The sequence below is a fragment of the Oreochromis niloticus genome, linkage group LG18, assembly GCF_001858045.2.
Source record: "Oreochromis niloticus isolate F11D_XX linkage group LG18, O_niloticus_UMD_NMBU, whole genome shotgun sequence".
Classification (NCBI taxonomy): Eukaryota; Metazoa; Chordata; class Actinopteri; order Cichliformes; family Cichlidae; genus Oreochromis; species Oreochromis niloticus.
Window position 1 is genome coordinate 9,911,349 of NC_031982.2, and position 18,568 is coordinate 9,929,916.

The following is an 18,568-nucleotide window of genomic DNA, read 5'->3' on the forward strand; positions in this document are numbered from 1 at the left end:
TCTACTGCACCATCTTTACAGCATGACTTTGTAGTGCAGGAGTCTGGGTGCTGAATTTGCCTGCAGTTTAACTGACTGGAAATATTTGAGACAAAACAAAAAACAGGACAAAGACCCAACACAGCTAGAATCCTATATCAGACAAATCTCCCAGAGGTTCCAGCTGCTGGTCTCCTCAGGTCCCAGATGTTTACAGACATCTGAGGAACTGAAGGAGGTCAGGGGAGGGGTATATTTGCACCAACCAGGTGATTTCCAAAGAGATGTTAACTGAAAACTTCTCTTTAAAAAGACTTGTCTGTTGGTGAAGCTTCATCTGTAAAAGAAATGCAGTGTATGCCTAATTATTGCTCTCAAATAAAGAGTCAATATATGTTATTTATTGTACAATTGTTTTATTTTATTTGACAAGCTCGTAATTTGTTCATGAAACATCTCATCTTGAAACCAGATGTGCAACTAAAGCTAAACAACAAAGGTTATTCACACCTACAGCTGTTCAAGCTCACAAGTGGCTGAAAGCTCTCCCTTTCCCCTACAGTACTCTAAATCATAAAACTACATCAAGTTAAAAAAAAATCATTGTGCTTGTTTTTGACAAATTGCACACATGTACACTGCAGTCACAGTTTAGAATTCCTCCAACCACCAGCAATCATTATTTTTATTAGAGGTTTATTATGTATTTGGTAAACCAGCGTTAATTCTTACAAGTTAGAACCAGCAAACTGTTTGTACTAAAAATAATTACATGATTTGTCTATCAAAAATCTCATCATTCATTTTTATTCGTCCGTTAAAAATGACAGTGACCGTGCTAATAAAACTCTGATATGAAACGGTAAACACTTCAGTAACAGCAAAAATTCCTGCCTAGACTCGGAATTGCTAAAGTAATGTTTAAAAATGTTTCATTATTACCACAATGTCTTTTTTAAGTTTAAATTAAATTTACAGGTTTTTTTCTTAAACATGTCACACAAATCCATCTAAATCTGGATTTATTTTTTTTGTCCTAAGTTTAGATGGTACGTGAGTCTGCGAGTCACTTCCATGTTGAAACGCAAACACACTGCAGAGGTGACTACATCTTTGGTTCTCCCTACATGATTTCTGTGCCAAGTTTGTTGCGCTGTGCCTTTAAGTTCCATTTTTTTGCCAAGGAGCGTCAGTGGGCGTGATCAGAGGTGGGCAAGTTCTGCACTGAGGAAGATGGATCGAGTCCGAGCAGCGTTCCCAGATAGGACTGCTCTCGGTGGTCCAGCATCTGATCCGACCTCACGGGGTGGACGATGTTGCCCGGTTGAGGTGTGAGGGTGTACTTCTCTAAGAAGGCCATATCTGTAGCCTGGTAGCCAGAGTTTTGCTGCTGTCCTTGAGTCTGCAAGCTAATGACTGTGTGAGTCTGTGAGGAGTGAGGTGGAGGCCTGTGAACGGTCAAGTCACCCTGCGCTCCTCCGGCCATCTGGACGGGAACTAAAGTGACGGGAACGCACACATTTGTAGGAGCGGGGCTGGTTTGGTGGCTCGACTTGGGCTCGGCATGGTACGTCTTTGAGCTTTCCTCAAAAGTAACCGACACTATTTTTTCTTCACCGATCGCGCTGAGGGGCTGCTCGGCAAAGCGCGTGCTGTGCACGTGGTCGACGTGGTACTTGAGCTTGTCTTTTCTTTTAAAAGTGGCGCTGCAGTGGGGACAGTTAAAAGGGCGGACGTCTGAGTGAATCACCATGTGCTTCGTCAAAGTCTTCTTGATCCGAAATGTCTGATGGCACTCGGGACATCTGTGCGGCTTCTCACCTGTTACGCATAACACAGAAAGACAGACATTCACGTCTACGGCACCTTTAATTTTAATAAAACTCATCTTCTGTCCTGATGAACCCTGCATCAGAACACTGACTGTCAGGCTTTCAAGACCCCCAGACTGTTTGTAGAGGTGTCTTTTGTTATCACTTCTCCAAACCCAAAGTCTTTATTTCATGGTTCTTCTAAATGTTGTCTACTCGACACAGCTCATAAAATGAAACTTAATAATTGTACAGCTGTCAGCAACAGTTAGTGGTCTTGTTATAGTTTCTGCATCCAGGAGTCTGCTCAGATCTGTTTGTGTCAAAGTGACTTAAGTTTCATCATGAGACGGTGAGCGTGGAGCCTACAGACACATCCACAGGGCTTAAAATGAGATTCAAAGAAGTATAACAAGAATGACTACTCATCCAGATATCTGTCTGCATCCAAAACAGAATATAATCTCCAGTTGAAGCTGCTCGTGTTTAAAGGATTCAGAGTTTATAAAAAGAATAAAACAAGCCTAAAAACACTCATTAAAGATTCACTTCTTTTCTGTTCTCATACAGGAAGTATTCTCAAGCAAATGTAGACTTTCCACTAATTCATTTGCTTCCTTACCTGAGTGAGTCCTGAAGTGCATTTCTAGACTTGACTTTCCTTTAAATTCTTTCTTGCAGACCTCACACTGATGCACAGCAGTTTTATACCTGAGAGGAAAGAAATCCATCATTAACACACACACAAAGGGAACATTTACCAAACCTCCAGGCTAATCTGGAAAGGAGATGCAGAGAGAAGCAGGTGACAACAACAACACCACTGCACTAGAGAACAAGCTCGTGGTTTGTATAACATACTTCTGCCAGACTTTCTCTCCCAGATGAACACTTCTGTAGTGGACTGTCAGGTGATCATGGCGTCTGAAGCACTTGCCACACTCCTCACACTGGTGTGCTTTCTCACCTGTAATAGAAATGGGGACAGTTAAGATACTGTTTTTAAGTGTTTTACACTGTACCATGTAACAAGTAAAACTAGAGAATAGCACTGCTGTCCCTTCCATGCTCACCAGAGTGTATTTTCTGATGTTTGGTCAGGTGATCGTGGCGTATGAAGGTTTTCCCACAAACATCACACTCATACCGCTTGTCATCATGGTGGACTCGGAGGTGAAGCCTGTCCAATAAACAGTTTTCTCATTAAAGACAAGTCTACTACGAACTTATGTTCATAGTAGAAAGTTTGAAAATTTTGTGATCATCAACAGCAAACGGCGTCTCCAAATCTCACGGGACCCACCTGTAGGAGCTGCCATGACGGAAACTTTGGCCACAAATACTACAGAGGTGAGGTTTCTCTCCACTGTGGATCCTCAAGTGCTCCTTTAGGGTTGTCCTGTGATGTGAAAACTCAAATATGATCATCTATGACTATTTTTTTAAATAAATAATCATTGCTGTCTAACATAGTGCACTCCCACATAAAAATGGGCCATGTGGGAAATGTAACAGGGCACCGACAGGTGTACCTTTCTCTTACTGATTTCCCACAAACCAAGCAGGTCCACTTTCTTTTGCCTCCATGTGTGCACTCGATGTGCCTCTTCCTGTTGCCGGTGTCATTAAACTGACGACCACAGATCTCACAGGGAAAAGGACCTGAAAACGAGGCAGGATGAAATCGATTACATCAATTGCTACTTCAATACGGTTACAAAAGGACACCCTGGCACATTCGGATAACCATTCACACTCACATGAACAAATACAGTCAATTTAGAATCACTAACTTAACCTAAACTAACCCGTCTGCATGTCTTTGGACTATGAGACGAAGCTGAAGCACCTGGAGAAAAACGTTAAAGGTTTGGATTTAATATAGTCTGAAAACATGAAAAACAAAAACTAGACTTTATCTCCTGAATATTCTCTATTTAAATACTTACCTGAGATTCAAAAATACGTCTAAATATATAAGTGAAAAAAAATATTTCTCACCTAAGTGGAACTTCTCTTGGTGTTTCAGCCTGGCAAACCTGGATTTGAAGTATTCATCACAGAAGGAGCATTTAAAAGGCCGGTCTTGGCTGTGCAGGATCATGTGCTCCTCCAGATGAGGTTTGCGAGTGAAGGTCTTGAAACAGATCTGACACAGAAAGTTCAAAGGTTACAGGTAGGATTAATTCATCATTACAGCCCATATAAAAGTCATTGTGTAAACACTGGTTATTCCACAGATATACTAGTATAAAGAGTTTCTTTAAATATTGACACAGGAAAACAATGCTGCAGATCATCGTAAGCTTAATCCATTACTATAACTTTACACAGGACCGCAAACTATCCAGTTTAGCCTACAGCTGCCATCCTGTAAAAACTCTGAGCAATAATTATTATCATTCAATCTGTTGTAAAAGACGTTTCACAATAAGTTGTGTAACATGTAAATTTCCATTTTAACAAATGTTACTTGCTGAACAGTCGTTGTCTTTGAAAATAATCTGTCACCTCCCTGTCCTCTCTTTCTTACATCTTTCTCTATTTCTCAGAGTAAAATGATCACACACTAACTTTTTTCTCTTCAAACACAACAACTGTTGGAGCAGCAAACAAGAGAGACTGTGTGGCAAACAGCACAGACATTTGTGTTTGGTGACACCTGTTGAGCTGTCTGAAAAGCTGCATTTGAAATGACCTGCCACATAAAAGAAATGTATGAATTTTTTTTAAAAATCATCTTTGTTGATCCTCGCTCCTCCTCTGTAGGCCTAGCAGAAGGCCTGAAAATAAGTACTGTAACTTTATTGACATTTGCATGCATGAATGCATGACAGAGACGAGAAAGGAAAACATGTTCAAAGAGTTTGCAAGTGGGACCACAGTGGTAGTGCGTTCTGGTCTGATCAGTATCTTACCACATCAGCTGCAGACTGCAGCATGAAAAATTAACTCATTTGATAATGGGAGGGAGAGCCTTCAGTTTTCAGGCCCCTCTTCTGTGGAACCAGCTTCCAATTTGGATTTAGGAGACAGACACTATCTCTACTTTCAAGATTAGGCTTAAAACATTCCTTTTTGCTAAAGCATATAGTTAGGGCTGGACCAGGTAACCCTGAATCCTCCCCTTAGTTATGCTGCAAGAGGCGTAGGATGCTGGGGGATTCCCATGATGCACTGAGTATTTCTTCTACAGCCACCTTTCTCACTCACTATGTGTTAACAGACCTCTCTGCTCCGCCAAAGTGCTTGCTCATAGGGGGGTCATATGGTTGTTGTTGTTTTTTTTTCTGTATGTATTATTGTAGGTCTACCATACAATATAAAGCACCTTGAGGCAACTGTTGTTGTGATTGGGTGCTGTATCAAACAAATTGGATTGAATTGAATTGAATTGAATTGATATTATTGTTGATTCCACAGACTATCAGATAAAAAGATAAAGTTTTTAAAAAGTATTTAATTTGATAATAATTGATTGATTGAGTCTTGGAAATATATTATAAAAAATGGATGTGGGCTCATCAGGAGAAATACATTTGCTAACATCACTGTCAATAACATAAATATTTCTTCAAAACTGAAACCAGTCCTCACAGCACATTTCCAGCCTTCACTCTTCCTCTTCCTTTTGGTAAGAAACTCTTGGATGTGGTCTGGATGAAACCTGACAGGAAAGAGAAGATACTTCATTACACAGAGCAACAGCACAGCAGCAGCTCAGCTGATGTTGGTGTTGTGTGATGTTAGTGCTGCACATGACTTAACTATAATATCTTAACTAGAATTTAAGTAGAGCCAGAGTTTTACAAATATCAGCACTACAGTGTTGGTGACACTGCATCAATCATTTTAATTGTATATTAAATCCAATAACACGGAAATTAAACATGTAAAATGATAGACTGCTAGTCACAGACTCTTCACCACGCGGCTGATCTTCCTGGTTTTATTTTTAACTATTGCTGTATATGAATTATCATTCACTGCAGTGCACACCATATACACTGTATGTACATGGATGCAGTGTTATAGCTTCTCTTTTTTGTACAAAGCGAAGCCCAAATACCTCACACGCATATATGCTGACATCTTGAGCTGGTGATGATTTGCAACCAGAGTGACTGGGAGTGGTCCAAACATACTATACTTGCACATTTACTCTGGCATCAATCATCCCATGAACATTATGTGAATTTATTACAATACCAAAGTAAAATGGCCATCTCTCACCTCCTGACGTGCTTGGCCAGGGTTTTCTTGCTGGCATGGAGTTTGTTGCAGAAGGGACATTTGTGCTCCTTTTTCTGGAAGGGGACGTCGCTGGCGTGCTTCTTCTTGTGTACGGTCAGGTTAGACTTGGTGGAGTAACGCTGCAGACAGATGTCACACTGGAAAGGTTTCTCGCCTGTGTGCACTCGAGTGTGGCTCTCATATTTCCCTGGAAATTGCAGAATACGTGTATAAAATACTATACTGTATTAGGAACACATCTGGGTCATAAGATAAACACACACTACAGACATACCTCTATAAGAAAAAAAAACCTTTACACTTACAACACAAACACAGCAATGCCTTTTAGAGGCACTCTCTAAAGACAGTTTAGAGGCCACAAAAACTCCATTTGCAAACGATAGCCATGTAAGTTTGGATTTTTTTCCCTTAATAATAAGCACCTTCATTTAGAAACTCTTGTGTTTACTTGTGTTATCTTTGTCTAATATTTACATTTGTTTAATGATCTGAAACATTTAAGTGTGACAAACATACAAAAAAAATAGGAAATCAGTAAGGGGTTAAATCAGTTGAATAGTCTTCCACACTAGTTGTTTTATCACAAATCCTGCTTTCGTTGGTTAAACAGAATCTCATATTAAACATTTGCTGAACATTACAAACTTACTGTATTATAAATATTTTGAAACAGAAGGAACCATGGCCAGGAGATGAGACTCGTATCAAAATGTAGATAAAAAGAAGACCTGACATAACTTGTTTTACTATCTAACAGGTTAACTTTGTTATTGGTGTATATATTTTTTTACCCATGAAATTATGAGGTGTGAAATGTTGCAATAAAATTTAAAAAGTGCAAACTACAACCCAACTCTATTAACTTTTAGGGTTGCATAGCACTGACAAATAAACTAAAATTTTTACGAAATCAATTTTGATTGATCTTATATGGAATGACCCTCAATATCTTAGGCTGTGGTAATTTATGATGAGCATTTATAGCTATTTTATGTGTGTGCAGACCAAACACTGAATGACATCACAAAAAATAATTATCTCTTAACCCTGTAAGATAAGAATAATACGAATGATCTAGATCTTATTCCGTGGTTCCCACCTGCACGGTCAAACGTCTTGTCACATTTGGGGCACTTGAGGATCTTCTTGCTGGAGTTCTGGATGATGACTGGAGCCAGACCTTCAGGATACACTGGACTCTGGTTAGAGCTTCCTGCTGCTGCTCCAACACGCATCTCCACCCCTTCAGCAGCCTGCTGCTCTGTCCTCTGTAGATCTGAATTATGCAGATCTGCACTCCTCTCTGCCTCACAAACCTCATCAGCTGCCTTCTCAGCAATAATGTCGGCATTTGCATCTCCTCTCTCTTCCTCCTCCTCGTCCACATCCATTACATCGTCACCCTGAACTGGTTTAGATGCCTTATTCACATCCAGCTTGGCTGTCACATTCACTTCCCCTTTTCCTTCCAGTCTGTTTTTGTTGTGCTGCCTTGATGATGCAGTGCTTTGTTTTTCCTTGGGAGCACTGCTACAGTACTCACCATCATCTCTTTTATACTTAGTAGGTGTTCTCCTCCTACGAGCTGATCTCCGTGTGGTAGCATTTCCCTGACCTGTCGTCTTTTCTTCCTCATTTGAGGCCTCCTGATGTACATCAGTGTGTACACTCTCAGCCAAGTGACCCTGATTGGAGTTATCATGACTGAACAGGTTTCCTTGAACATCAGCTGGACTGTGGATCTCTGTATCAGCTCCTGATGAGTTGTTGGAGGTAGTTTCCACTTTACGAGAAGCTCTTGTCTCACCCTGGCTCTGTATTACACTTACAGGCTGTACTTCACCGTCTTTACATAACAGCTTTAATATATCCATCATGTCCAGAAATCGGGCCGCTTCAGTTAGAGCTGGGAGCGCCGTCTCTGCAACAACACACTCAGCGGTGTACAAAAAGCTGAGCAGGTGCTGGAAAACAGAGTCCTCCACATGCTCCAGAGTCACATGAGTTTTAGCTGAAGGATTCTTGGACAGTTCAGCATGGAAATAGCTGCTCCCATGGGCCAAAACCACCTTGTGGGCACTGTAGGTCTTCCCACCTACAGACACAAACACATCGCAGAACTTCTGCCGGCTCCGGTCCTCATTCAAGAAATTGAGGAGGTTGTTACTGTGCTGTGACATGATCAGGTGTCTCATTTGTGGGGCTGACTCCTGTAAGGTTTCAGAGTTTGCTGGGGTGATGGATGGAGGTACACCGTCACCACTGGCACTGACCTGCCTGCCACGTCTGGGACGGAGCATAGTGCTAGGCTTTTTCGTCATTAATGTGTCTGCAGGTCTACGAGGAATCCCTCCTGGAGAGAAGAGGAATGTCATCGGAGCTGGGACTGAACATGTATAGCTGCTGACTACTGGGTTTTTATTCAGATTTCACAGGAGCATGTTAGTCAAGAGGTTGCACAAATGGTTTGGTATGTAAGTGCAACACAGTGCAGCAAAGCTGACTGTAAAAGGAGACTGTAGTCAACATTTATCATACCTATGCATAACTATACATAAAAAGATGCTAAGGGATTTCTCCTGCTAATGCGAAACACAAAACTGCCATTGGTTATAAACAATGCATTCAACACAATATAGGCCTCAGTGGTCTTAAATGTGAAATTCAGCTAACTTAGTAACTCTGTTGCTAATCTAAATTGTTAACTGCCAGGGCAGGGGCATTTACATATTCGCTCCCCACCTCAAGGACCCCTAACATTGTGTTATCGGAGTGACGGGCGGGCCCCCCTCCGAGGAGAGTGTTGACAAACGACCTCTGATGTTACCCTGCAAACTAACATTAAATACCCACTCGTATTTTAACCAAACGTCTTACCTCAGAGTTGCGGGACACGTTTACAAGGTACCGCGTGCCCCCAGCTGGAATAAGAAAGGTGAGAAATAAACGAAGGAATAATAATTTCCTGGATATCCGTAACGCCCCACCAGACACCGAAACAAGCCGTTTGCTCATTGGCTGCTTCAGCTTTTGTTCTCTAACGGTCCATTTTTATCCGCGTAAACACAAGCAGCAGTGAAATAAACCTCAACAAATACGACAGCTAATGCCCGTGTTACTTCATTTTCTATGTAATACATTAAAGTCAAACACGAAATAAACAAAGGCTGGGGTGTTTTTTGTCGATTATCATCGTGAGCTCATAACACGACGGCATCATGGGTAATGTAGTCCAACCGCTAATGGCATACTGGCGTTCTTTCCACCCCCCCTTCCAACTACATTTATCTGACAGCTAATATTTAAGATTATTTAAAAAAAATGTTGACAACATATAAATGCAGTATTTTGTTTTTTAAAAAAAATGTAAAATTTCCAGCCAATTGCAACAATAATATAATATAAAGTAATATTGGAGGAATGGTGGTGTGATGGTCGGCACTGTTGACCCACAACAAGAAGGCCCTGGATGTGAATCCACAATTAGGCTGTGGTCCCTCCAGATGGAAGAATTTACAGAGTCACCCACCTCCTGCAGGGCAATTTGGTTGTACTGTATATTTAAATTTGAAGTACATTGTTAGCACTGAATGTCTGAATTCACTAAAGTGAATGCATGGCAATACAGTGTATATTAGTAACATTGTCAGCATGAATGAATGAGTTTCAGGGTTCAAAACCCTCATCATAGGGTGGAGTCCTAGGTTTATCAGCCTGAGCCAGACCAATGGTAAAATAAGCAACACTCACAGAGCATCAAGCCCATTAGTTGTGCCAGAGACCAAAGTGAATGCTCTTAGAGTTAAATGAATTGTGGTTACGTCAGAGGCATTTTAATGACAAAGATGCTTCCCAGATTAGAAACACTGGCCTCAGTTTGCCTCGTTCAAAGACTGGAGCCTTGATCCAGCCCACTGCAGCCAAACTGCACTCAACCTGCAGTGCATATGTGTGTGCACGTGCACACATCCATTTGCGTTTGTGTCCATGTTTCAGTAAATGTGCGTATAAGTGAATGGAAGGAGTGTTTACCTCTACATAAACTTAATTCTCAACTGAATTTCAGTTGTGCCAAAACTCTGGCACCTCTGGCATCGCCATCCCTTACATAAGAGGACATCAGAGTTCTGTCCAGGGAACATGCTTGAAGTTGTTCAGATTAGCCTCTTGGATGCACCCCTCCCTTCCCCAACACGTTTAACGTGTAAGATAAGCTAAGTGCATTAGCTTAATCCCTCCTATCTGGCGTGCAGCAATCCATGCATTTCAGTGAATGCACACAAACAGTGAGGACAGGCAGTGAAGATGGAGGTGCACATGCCAGTATTTTCACCTGTGTTTGATCCAAAATAACAAACCTGCCATATATTGAACAGTTTGTAGGATTGTAAGGAACAATGTTGAGATTCAGCGTGTATTTGTGGATGCTGTGGTTGCTTTGTGCAGGTAAATATAACTTGTGTGTTGTTGTCACAGGTCAATATTATCTGTAGAAGAGTCAATAGTGTGTTTTTCTGCTCTCATTCTCACCTCATCATTGGCATATTTGGAAATACTGGCTGAAGTGAAGTGTACTGTAAAACAGATAATTTTGTACCGCTGATTTGTTTTGTATGTTTAAAATTAATTCATTCGTGTAGATGCCTTACGTGCCTCTCTGTTTACACAAATACATGTATAAAAACTTATAATGAACTGTAATCTGCTCTCTAGACACCGTCTCCAGTGAGGTTAACAGTGGATGTGAACAGCAGCCATGCCAAAACGGTGGTGTATGTGAGAGCCACAATGGAGGATTCAGATGCCTTTGCTCCTCTCAGAGCCAAAGCGGGCAGCTGTATGGTGGACAGAATTGCACAGTTGCACTTACAGGCTGTAATGAGAACCAGTGTGAGAATGGAGGAGTGTGTTCTCCCTTATTTGTGAACGATCACCACAGTTACACATGCATCTGCCCTGCTGGCTTCACGGGCCCTAAATGCCAGACTCCCACTGTTTTCTCATTTGAGTCCAGAGGCTATATGTACATAGAGACGCTGCTGCTAGACCAAGAAGCTCCTCTTAACGTCACCTTCAGCTTCAGGACGGATCAACCGGTTGGCACCCTCTTACAACGCAGGGTGGACGATCTGCTCTTCAGCATCGAGCTGATGCATGGGCATCTCTGCCTCCTCAGCCTGAGAGGCCAAGGCTCCAGCACGTTGGTTCAAGAGCTGCCAGGGTATTTGTCCGACAGCAAGTGGCACACAGTGGAAGCATCCCTGGGTGGCGTGGTCAGTCTCATCAGGTTGCTATGCACTGAAGGAAGCTGCACCAGAGAGTCCAATGCTGAAGTCCAGCTGCTTGAACAGGCCTCCTCTCTCCCTGAGCCAGGAGCAGTTCGTCACAGCCTCTTCATTGGAGCAACCAGTGGGAACTGGACGCTGGGCAGGGCAGTGGATGAAGCAGACTACCCTCCTGCTTTTCTGGGCTGCTTCAGAGATGTGTTTGTGGACTCACGGCTGTTATTGCCGGTTATAGCGCCAGAAGGTTCACGCATCCAGGCGAACATCACTGTGGGGTGCAGCGACAAAGACAAGTGTGACGACAGCCCGTGTCAGAACCGAGGCCGCTGTGTTAGCCAAGGCTGGAGGGGCTACCTTTGTGAGTGCCACAGGCCATATGAGGGAAACAACTGTGCAGAGGGTAAGACTTACATATACATTAACATCATTGCAAGCTGTGTAAATTTTTAAATTAGATTCTCAAATAAACTTTTTTTTCCTTACCTGCAACATTAAATACTGCATAAAGTCATGGCATTAAAAAGCTCTGCATCCAGTGTTTTGTTGACCCGTCTCTCCATCCCAGCCTCCTCCCTACATAGTCTTTTTATTTCTTTACGTACAGAACCTCAAAAAACAAATTTTCTTTCCCACAATGAAACACAGCAATGGAGGTCATCTTTAACAAATGGCTGTTTCAGTCTGAGGTTATAACTTTTAAAAATATGTAGGTTTTGTGAGCAAAAGCCTTTTTTGGCCTTGTGCAACTTTTGGTTTAATAGATGTGGTGCGATTTCCATTGACCCACATCCATTAGCACTAACCTGATCTCTGTTAGGTAAAATTTCTGAATCATGAATAACATTTAATTTAGCTGACGATGACAAATTATTGGAGATACCCTTTAAATATAGGTGCACTGGTTCAAGTTCAAGTTCAGGCTGAGTCGTCTTGCTGCTCAAGTGTCAATGGTGAGCTGTGAAGAGAAGCACCCTGCAGGATAAAATTAGTCGGCAGACGTTAAAGGAGCTTACAGAGCTGGTAGATATAGCAGACTGTCAAGTCAAACACCCATGCTTTTAGAACATACACCTGCATCGAGGATTTAAAAAACGTGGTATTCAGTAATTGACCGGGAATGCCTTCAGTTTGCCAGATCAGGGAGTCTTATGGACTTGTGCCACACTGACGCGTCTTCTTTGGTTGCCAAACTGAGGAGCTCCTCCTTTAAATGACCTGTGAGCCTTCTTCATTGTAAAAACCTTTTACTGAAACAATAACTCGTTTAGTTCCCATAACACTGACAACTGTGCAATAATCATGGCTTTATTTTGCTTAAAAATTAGATTAGAGACTATTTCATGTTAGTTAAGACGATCTATCTTTTTATTACTTACATAAAGACTGGAGATGCTGCGCACTTAAACTGTTTTTACTGGGATTGTATGTGTAAGACTTTACTGCTCCTGTTAAGTAAATAATTTATTAATTGACAGCTTTGTTTTAACTTTAGAGAGAAGCAGCTGTTTGATTTGCTTTTTCCCCTTCAAGCAAAGCTATCTTCATTTTAATGTCATTCACTCCCTGTGAGAAGGTGTAACAACGTACTCATTATTCATTTATTCATTTATTTTGCCAGGGTTTATTTTTGTCAAACTTTTATGAATTTCTCTCTTTCTCGTGCTTATACAGAGTACATCACAGCCAGGTTTGGAAACAAAGACCTTGAGAGCTATGCTGTGTTCTCATTAGATGATGACCCAGGTGATACTGTGATCATATCCATGTTCATCCGCACCAGACAGTCCAGTGGTCTCCTCCTTATCATGACTAACAGCACAAGTCAGTACCTCCGCCTGTGGCTGGAAGCGGGTATGATCAAAGTTCAGGTCAACAACTTTGAGACCCTGGTCGGTCGGGCTGTGATCAATGATGGCCATTTCCACCTGGTGACTCTGAAACTGGAAGGAGTGGTAGCCACCTTGTTCCAGTCAGCCCAAAGCCAGGGTTCCATGCCCATCAGGCTCATCCAGGTCCATCCTGGGGATATGGTTTATGTCGGGGGGCTACCAGACTCAAGGGCCTCGGCTTCTTTTGGCGGGTACTTCAAGGGATGCATCCAGGATCTGAGGATTAACAACAAAAGACTGCAGTTTTATCAGATATCAACTCCGGTAGAATCGTACAACCTGGAACAACTCATCAGCGTTGCAGAAGGATGCAGCAGCGATAACGCATGTGCTGTGAGTTATGGCAGTGCAGCCATGTCGATAACACTGTTGTGCATGACCTGCTATACATTGCGACCCTGGTGTCTGCACTGACACTGACAGAGTGCTTTTTAATTAATTGATACTGTCTTCTCTGCATTAGGTGAACCCCTGTCTTAACGGGGGAGTGTGTTACTCCATGTGGGATGATTTCATTTGCAACTGCCCCCCCAACACTGCAGGGCGGCGCTGTGAGGAGGTGAAATGGTGCGAGCTGTCTCCCTGCCCAGCTGCTGCAACGTGTCAGCCCCTCTCTCAGGGTTTTGAATGTAAGTATCCTGATAACAGGTTCCAGTCATGCATAATGCCTGTCCTGAAATTACATCATCAGGGAGGAATAAAGACTCTTTAAGAATTCAACATACAAGCATTTGGAAGACTTTACAAGTAATGTGCAAGCCCCTCATATAGCATATAACTGACCTTCATTTTCATCCACTGAAGACATCATCAGCACTGCACGTCCCTTCAGGGGACTATATGGTGCACACACAGTTTTAATTACAGCACTGTTGATTACAGCAGGGAACATAGTAGAGGCAGGGATCCTGCATGGGATTCCTCTAAGGCGTGGTAATCCCTGGTCAGATTAACTCTGCTGCCACATGGCTGTGGCAGTTTATGATGACATGTCTTCCTGGAGCAGTCACATGTTAACAGAGGAGAGGAAACAACAGTAGCTTTTTAAACAGTTTTTGAGCTAATGTGCTGTTTAAATAAAAACAAATGGTAGTTGGGTTATTTCACACTGGAGGTTTTTGGAATTGTGTTTTCATTGAAGTTATTAGGTCAGAATAAAGTGGAATCATCTCCTTCTGTACACCAGTACAAATCAGTTTCCACTGAGGCAGAGTTGGTATGTTTGTAATTGCTATGCTGCCAGGCTGCTGTCAGTCAAGTGTGGTTGAACTTACAGAGTCCTGAAAAAAGAGATTAGCTGAATTAAACTCTAACCTTGTGACTACACTGCAAACTTCCAGCTCACAGTGTGCACTTTGCAAAAGGTAAAAGCAGACCAGACTGTTTTTTATTAAACATGAGCTGTATGCAGTTATTAACGCTTTATAATACAGCGCGCAACTTAGCATGTAATTCCCCTGTAATTTAATGGAATTTCAGTTTTTTTTATTTGATATTACAATGTAATTATACTAACCTACACATTCAGAAAGGTAGGAATACTAGAATAATAATAATAATAATATAAGTAATGTAAGTAATTTTTAAGTAATTAGTAAGTAACTTTACATAGTGCCACAATTCTGGGTATTTTACAGGAAAGGAGATAAATCACACTGTAAGTAGACTGTAGTTTTCAGGGCATATTATGGAGTGGATTAGCCTTGATTAACTTCCAGGTACTTTACAGGGTATGAGACACTGCTTTAGAGAGAAGTTTGAACAGTGATTTTGAAAGAAAGAAAATTAAATTAGACTTTATTACATCATCAAAAGCTCACAAATTTGGATGACTTTTTTTTTTTTTTTTTTTTTTTTTTGGGGCATTTGTAAGGGAGAACAGTTCTTCTCACATTTATATTGGATAACTGAAAAGGAAAAGGGACAATCGAGTAATACAACATCTATCATGTACATATGTAAAAAAAAAAAAAAAAAAAAAAAAAAAGAAAGAAAGAAAGAAAGAAAGAAAGAAAAGGAAAAAAAGGACGCAATGAGGACAGATTAATTTGCTCTATAATATGGCCCACGCCCCAGAAAGTAGAGCTTATTTATGGGTTGTGTCAAACTTTCAGCCACAGGGAGGACTAAAAGCAATGTGGTGTTAGGTTACTCTTCAAGACCTGAAAAGAGTCTTTAATGTTCAGGAGTCTGTATGGGTGTGATGCTGTGAGACTGCAACAAGATCCCTGAGTAGTAAACTGCTCTTCCGTGTCTCTGCTACAGGCTTGTCTAATGTAACGTTTCGGCTTGGAAGCAGCATTCCACAGTATCGGAGCAATGGAAAGATTAAGCGCAGCCTGACCAGTGTCTCCCTCAGTTTCCGCTCAAGACGGCTTGCTGCCACATTACTGCATGCACACAAGGACTCAAACTACCTGACGGTCTCTCTACTGAACTCTCATGTGGTCATGGATCTCCAGGTTGGGGGTGACAAGGACAACGTGTCTATTCAAAGCCAGACTCAGTTCAGTGATGGAAAGTGGCACACTGTGAAGCTCAGCTTGGAAACCCAGGCTTCGACCTCTAGTTGGATCATGATCGTGGATGGAGGAAAGGAGGCCATAAGCGTGTCCAAAACAGCTGTGGGTGACCTGGAGTTTCTCAGCAAGGAAGTGGACATCTTCCTGGGTGGTCTAAGCCTGGACGCTGGGGTGGATCTGTCTGGCTGTCTGGGTCCTGTCGAGATTGGGGGGCTTCTTCTCCCTTTCCACCCCGATACAGAGCTGAACCTGCCCAGACCTCAGGAGGAGCAGTTTTTGAGGATAAACAGCAATGCTCCTCTGCTGTATGGCTGCTGGGGAGCCAGTGTTTGCACACCTAACCCTTGCAGGAACGAGGGTGTGTGTGAGGACCTGTTTGACCTGCATCAGTGCACGTGTTCATCCGAGTGGACGGGCCACCTGTGTCAAGACTCGACAGACCCTTGCATCTCCGGGCCCTGTCTCTACGGCAACTGTGTCAGCCTGCCTGGAGGCTATAAGTGTGTGTGTGAGCAGGGGTACAGTGGCGAGCAATGTGAGGTAGAAGTCGATATGTGTGAAAAAAGCAATTGCAGCCACGGCGCCACGTGCCTCAAAGGCTTCCAGACGTATTCCTGTCTATGCCCTCAAAATATGACCGGCCAGTACTGCGAGTGAGTTCCTCAAGAGTTGATTTCATTGTCACCAGAGATAGCAATGTCACCAGTTGTGCTGATTTGCAAACTTCTCTATTACAGCGAGAAACTCCCTGAAATCCCATGGTACATCGAGACCAATCCGTAAGTGCTTTTACATCAAATTCAACACACTTCACTTAACCAAGTAAACAACAAATCAGCCATTTCTGAATTAAACAGTGTTTACTTTCTCTCTTCTGATGTTTGCCCAGACTTCCCCAGTTGCCTGTGTCTACATGCACGGGTACGAGGTGGAACTACAGCTGCTTTAATGGAGGAAACTGTGCCGAGGCTGAAGACGCTTGTTACTGCCTGCCTGGCTTCACGGGACAATGGTATGACATGCATAATGATAGTTCATTTGCACACAACTAACCAACCACCAGTGATTTTAAAAGTCCATGTCAGTGCAGCTACTGCCCCCAAGTGGCTAAAAACAAAAAAAGCAGTCACTGCAGGTTTAAGTTTCACAGCATTTCTTTCCTATTCTTTTTTATTATTATTATTTTCCTTTCAGGTGTGAGAAGGACGTAGATGAATGTGCCTCTGACCCGTGTATGAACGGAGGTTTCTGTGTCAACTACGTGAACAGTTTTGAGTGCGTGTGCGACATGAATTACTCGGGGATACACTGCCAAATAGACGTCAGCGACTTCTACTTGTACCTCTTCCTGGGCCTGTGGCAGAACCTCTTCCAGCTCGTGTCCTACCTCGTGATTCGTCTCGACGATGAGCCAGAAATTGAGTGGGGGTTCCAGATCAACGATTAGACCCTCTTTATGATGAATATAATCAGACCTAGCTCGATGTGGAGGGTCAGTTTTATCTCTTCCTGTGGGAACATACATGTCCACGGACATTATGAGCAAATATATCTACTTACATAGTCTCATTGGTAAGGGGAAACTGCTCTCCTTTGTGGCCTCTTGTGATTTAGGTTGATAAACCAGGTGTAAATACATTAATCTACATAATACTTGCAGTATTTAAGTGATCCGTGTTGCAGATACACAGCTGTTGGTTTCAGTGTGCACTCGTAAACATGAGACTTTTAAATGTTTAAATTTTTTATGAAGACAATATTTGTTTGTTTTTTTAAATCTCAGCTTTACAAAGAGCTGCTAATGAGGAACAGTGGCTGTTAATATACGTTATGTATTCTTCATGTAGTGCACTGACAGGGTCAGCAATAGAGATGTGTCTGTTGTGAACAGATTTATTTGGTTATGTGATATTGAACAATACGTACTCCATCATGTTTTCTGACTGTATGACTCTGGTTCTCATACTGAAAACCACACTTTAGAGAGCTCTTTGTGTGCCTTAAATCTGTGCGACAGCTTTTCTCTCAGTGGGGTTTTCCAACTGTTCGGGGACTTCCTCACATAGTTATAATCAAGTGGATAAAACTGAAATTACAATATTTATAACTAAGATGTATTTAAAAATATTTATGTAACGTAATATAAAAGAAGTTGTCCTGCATGCAGTGCATACAGTATCTGATCTTGAAAGGGAACCCATTATGCTTTTCCTTCATTTCTCAAACATAGCATCTACAATTGTGGATGTTCATGTTAAACATGGATAGAGACTGAACTGTTGAGGTCAGCAAATGCAAACGTGAGTTAAACACTCACTCTTATGCATTTTTTTTCTACTTTTGGCGCCGTGTGATGTGATATACCTAATATGGCCATCAGGCACAAAAGCTGTTAACAGGGGACTGAACTGAGGGGCTGCAAAAGGCCCAAGATATGATTAAAAAAGGATCATACTGAAATATGAATCACGCAAACCTACTCTGAGAGTCCAAGGATAAAAATATGTAGATGGAAATGAGCATTAAAGGTCCCTTTTAGGAGAAACAAATATGAAATAAATGTGAAATGTTTGGAAAATGACTGTTTTTATTTAAATCCTTTGTATACATACTGCTCATCTGAAACAGGGACATTCAAGAAAACACTACTTCACTTCAGTCATATGGTGATAACAGCTCAAATCTGATGCTAACAATGGTGCCAATAAGATGCACAGACATTCAAACAGAAACGTAGTAGCACCCAAACATACACAGGACAGACTCCGTAGCACGATCTGATATCGTCGTGTTGGGGTTGTTCCCAGATCATCATACTAAATGTT

The 18,568-nt window shown here is 41.9% G+C and overlaps 2 protein-coding genes across 2 annotated transcripts; one reads left to right on the forward strand and one right to left on the reverse strand.

Annotated features, from left to right (window-relative positions):
* Positions 1–378: 378 nt before the first annotated feature.
* zbtb41 (zinc finger and BTB domain containing 41) lies at positions 379–9,252 on the reverse strand. Its single transcript, XM_003438053.5, has 11 exons — positions 8,925–9,252; positions 7,147–8,400; positions 6,024–6,231; positions 5,388–5,457; positions 3,792–3,939; positions 3,323–3,452; positions 3,094–3,189; positions 2,864–2,970; positions 2,652–2,757; positions 2,413–2,501; positions 379–1,800 (listed from the first exon to the last, which is right to left on the reverse strand). Exons 2-11 carry the CDS (start codon positions 8,366–8,368, stop codon positions 1,169–1,171), a joined length of 2,808 nt encoding a protein of 935 aa, XP_003438101.2. The 5' UTR covers positions 8,369–8,400; positions 8,925–9,252; the 3' UTR covers positions 379–1,168.
* A 1,072-nt stretch (positions 9,253–10,324) lies between these two features.
* Positions 10,325–18,321, forward strand: LOC100706787 (protein crumbs homolog 1). The gene is made up of 8 exons (XM_005475972.3): positions 10,325–10,493; positions 10,761–11,732; positions 13,004–13,554; positions 13,685–13,850; positions 15,487–16,396; positions 16,481–16,522; positions 16,633–16,755; positions 16,938–18,321. The coding sequence occupies exons 1-8, from the start codon at positions 10,445–10,447 to the stop codon at positions 17,188–17,190; spliced, it is 3,066 nt and encodes a 1,021-aa protein (XP_005476029.1). The 5' UTR covers positions 10,325–10,444; the 3' UTR covers positions 17,191–18,321.
* Positions 18,322–18,568: the final 247 nt, after the last annotated feature.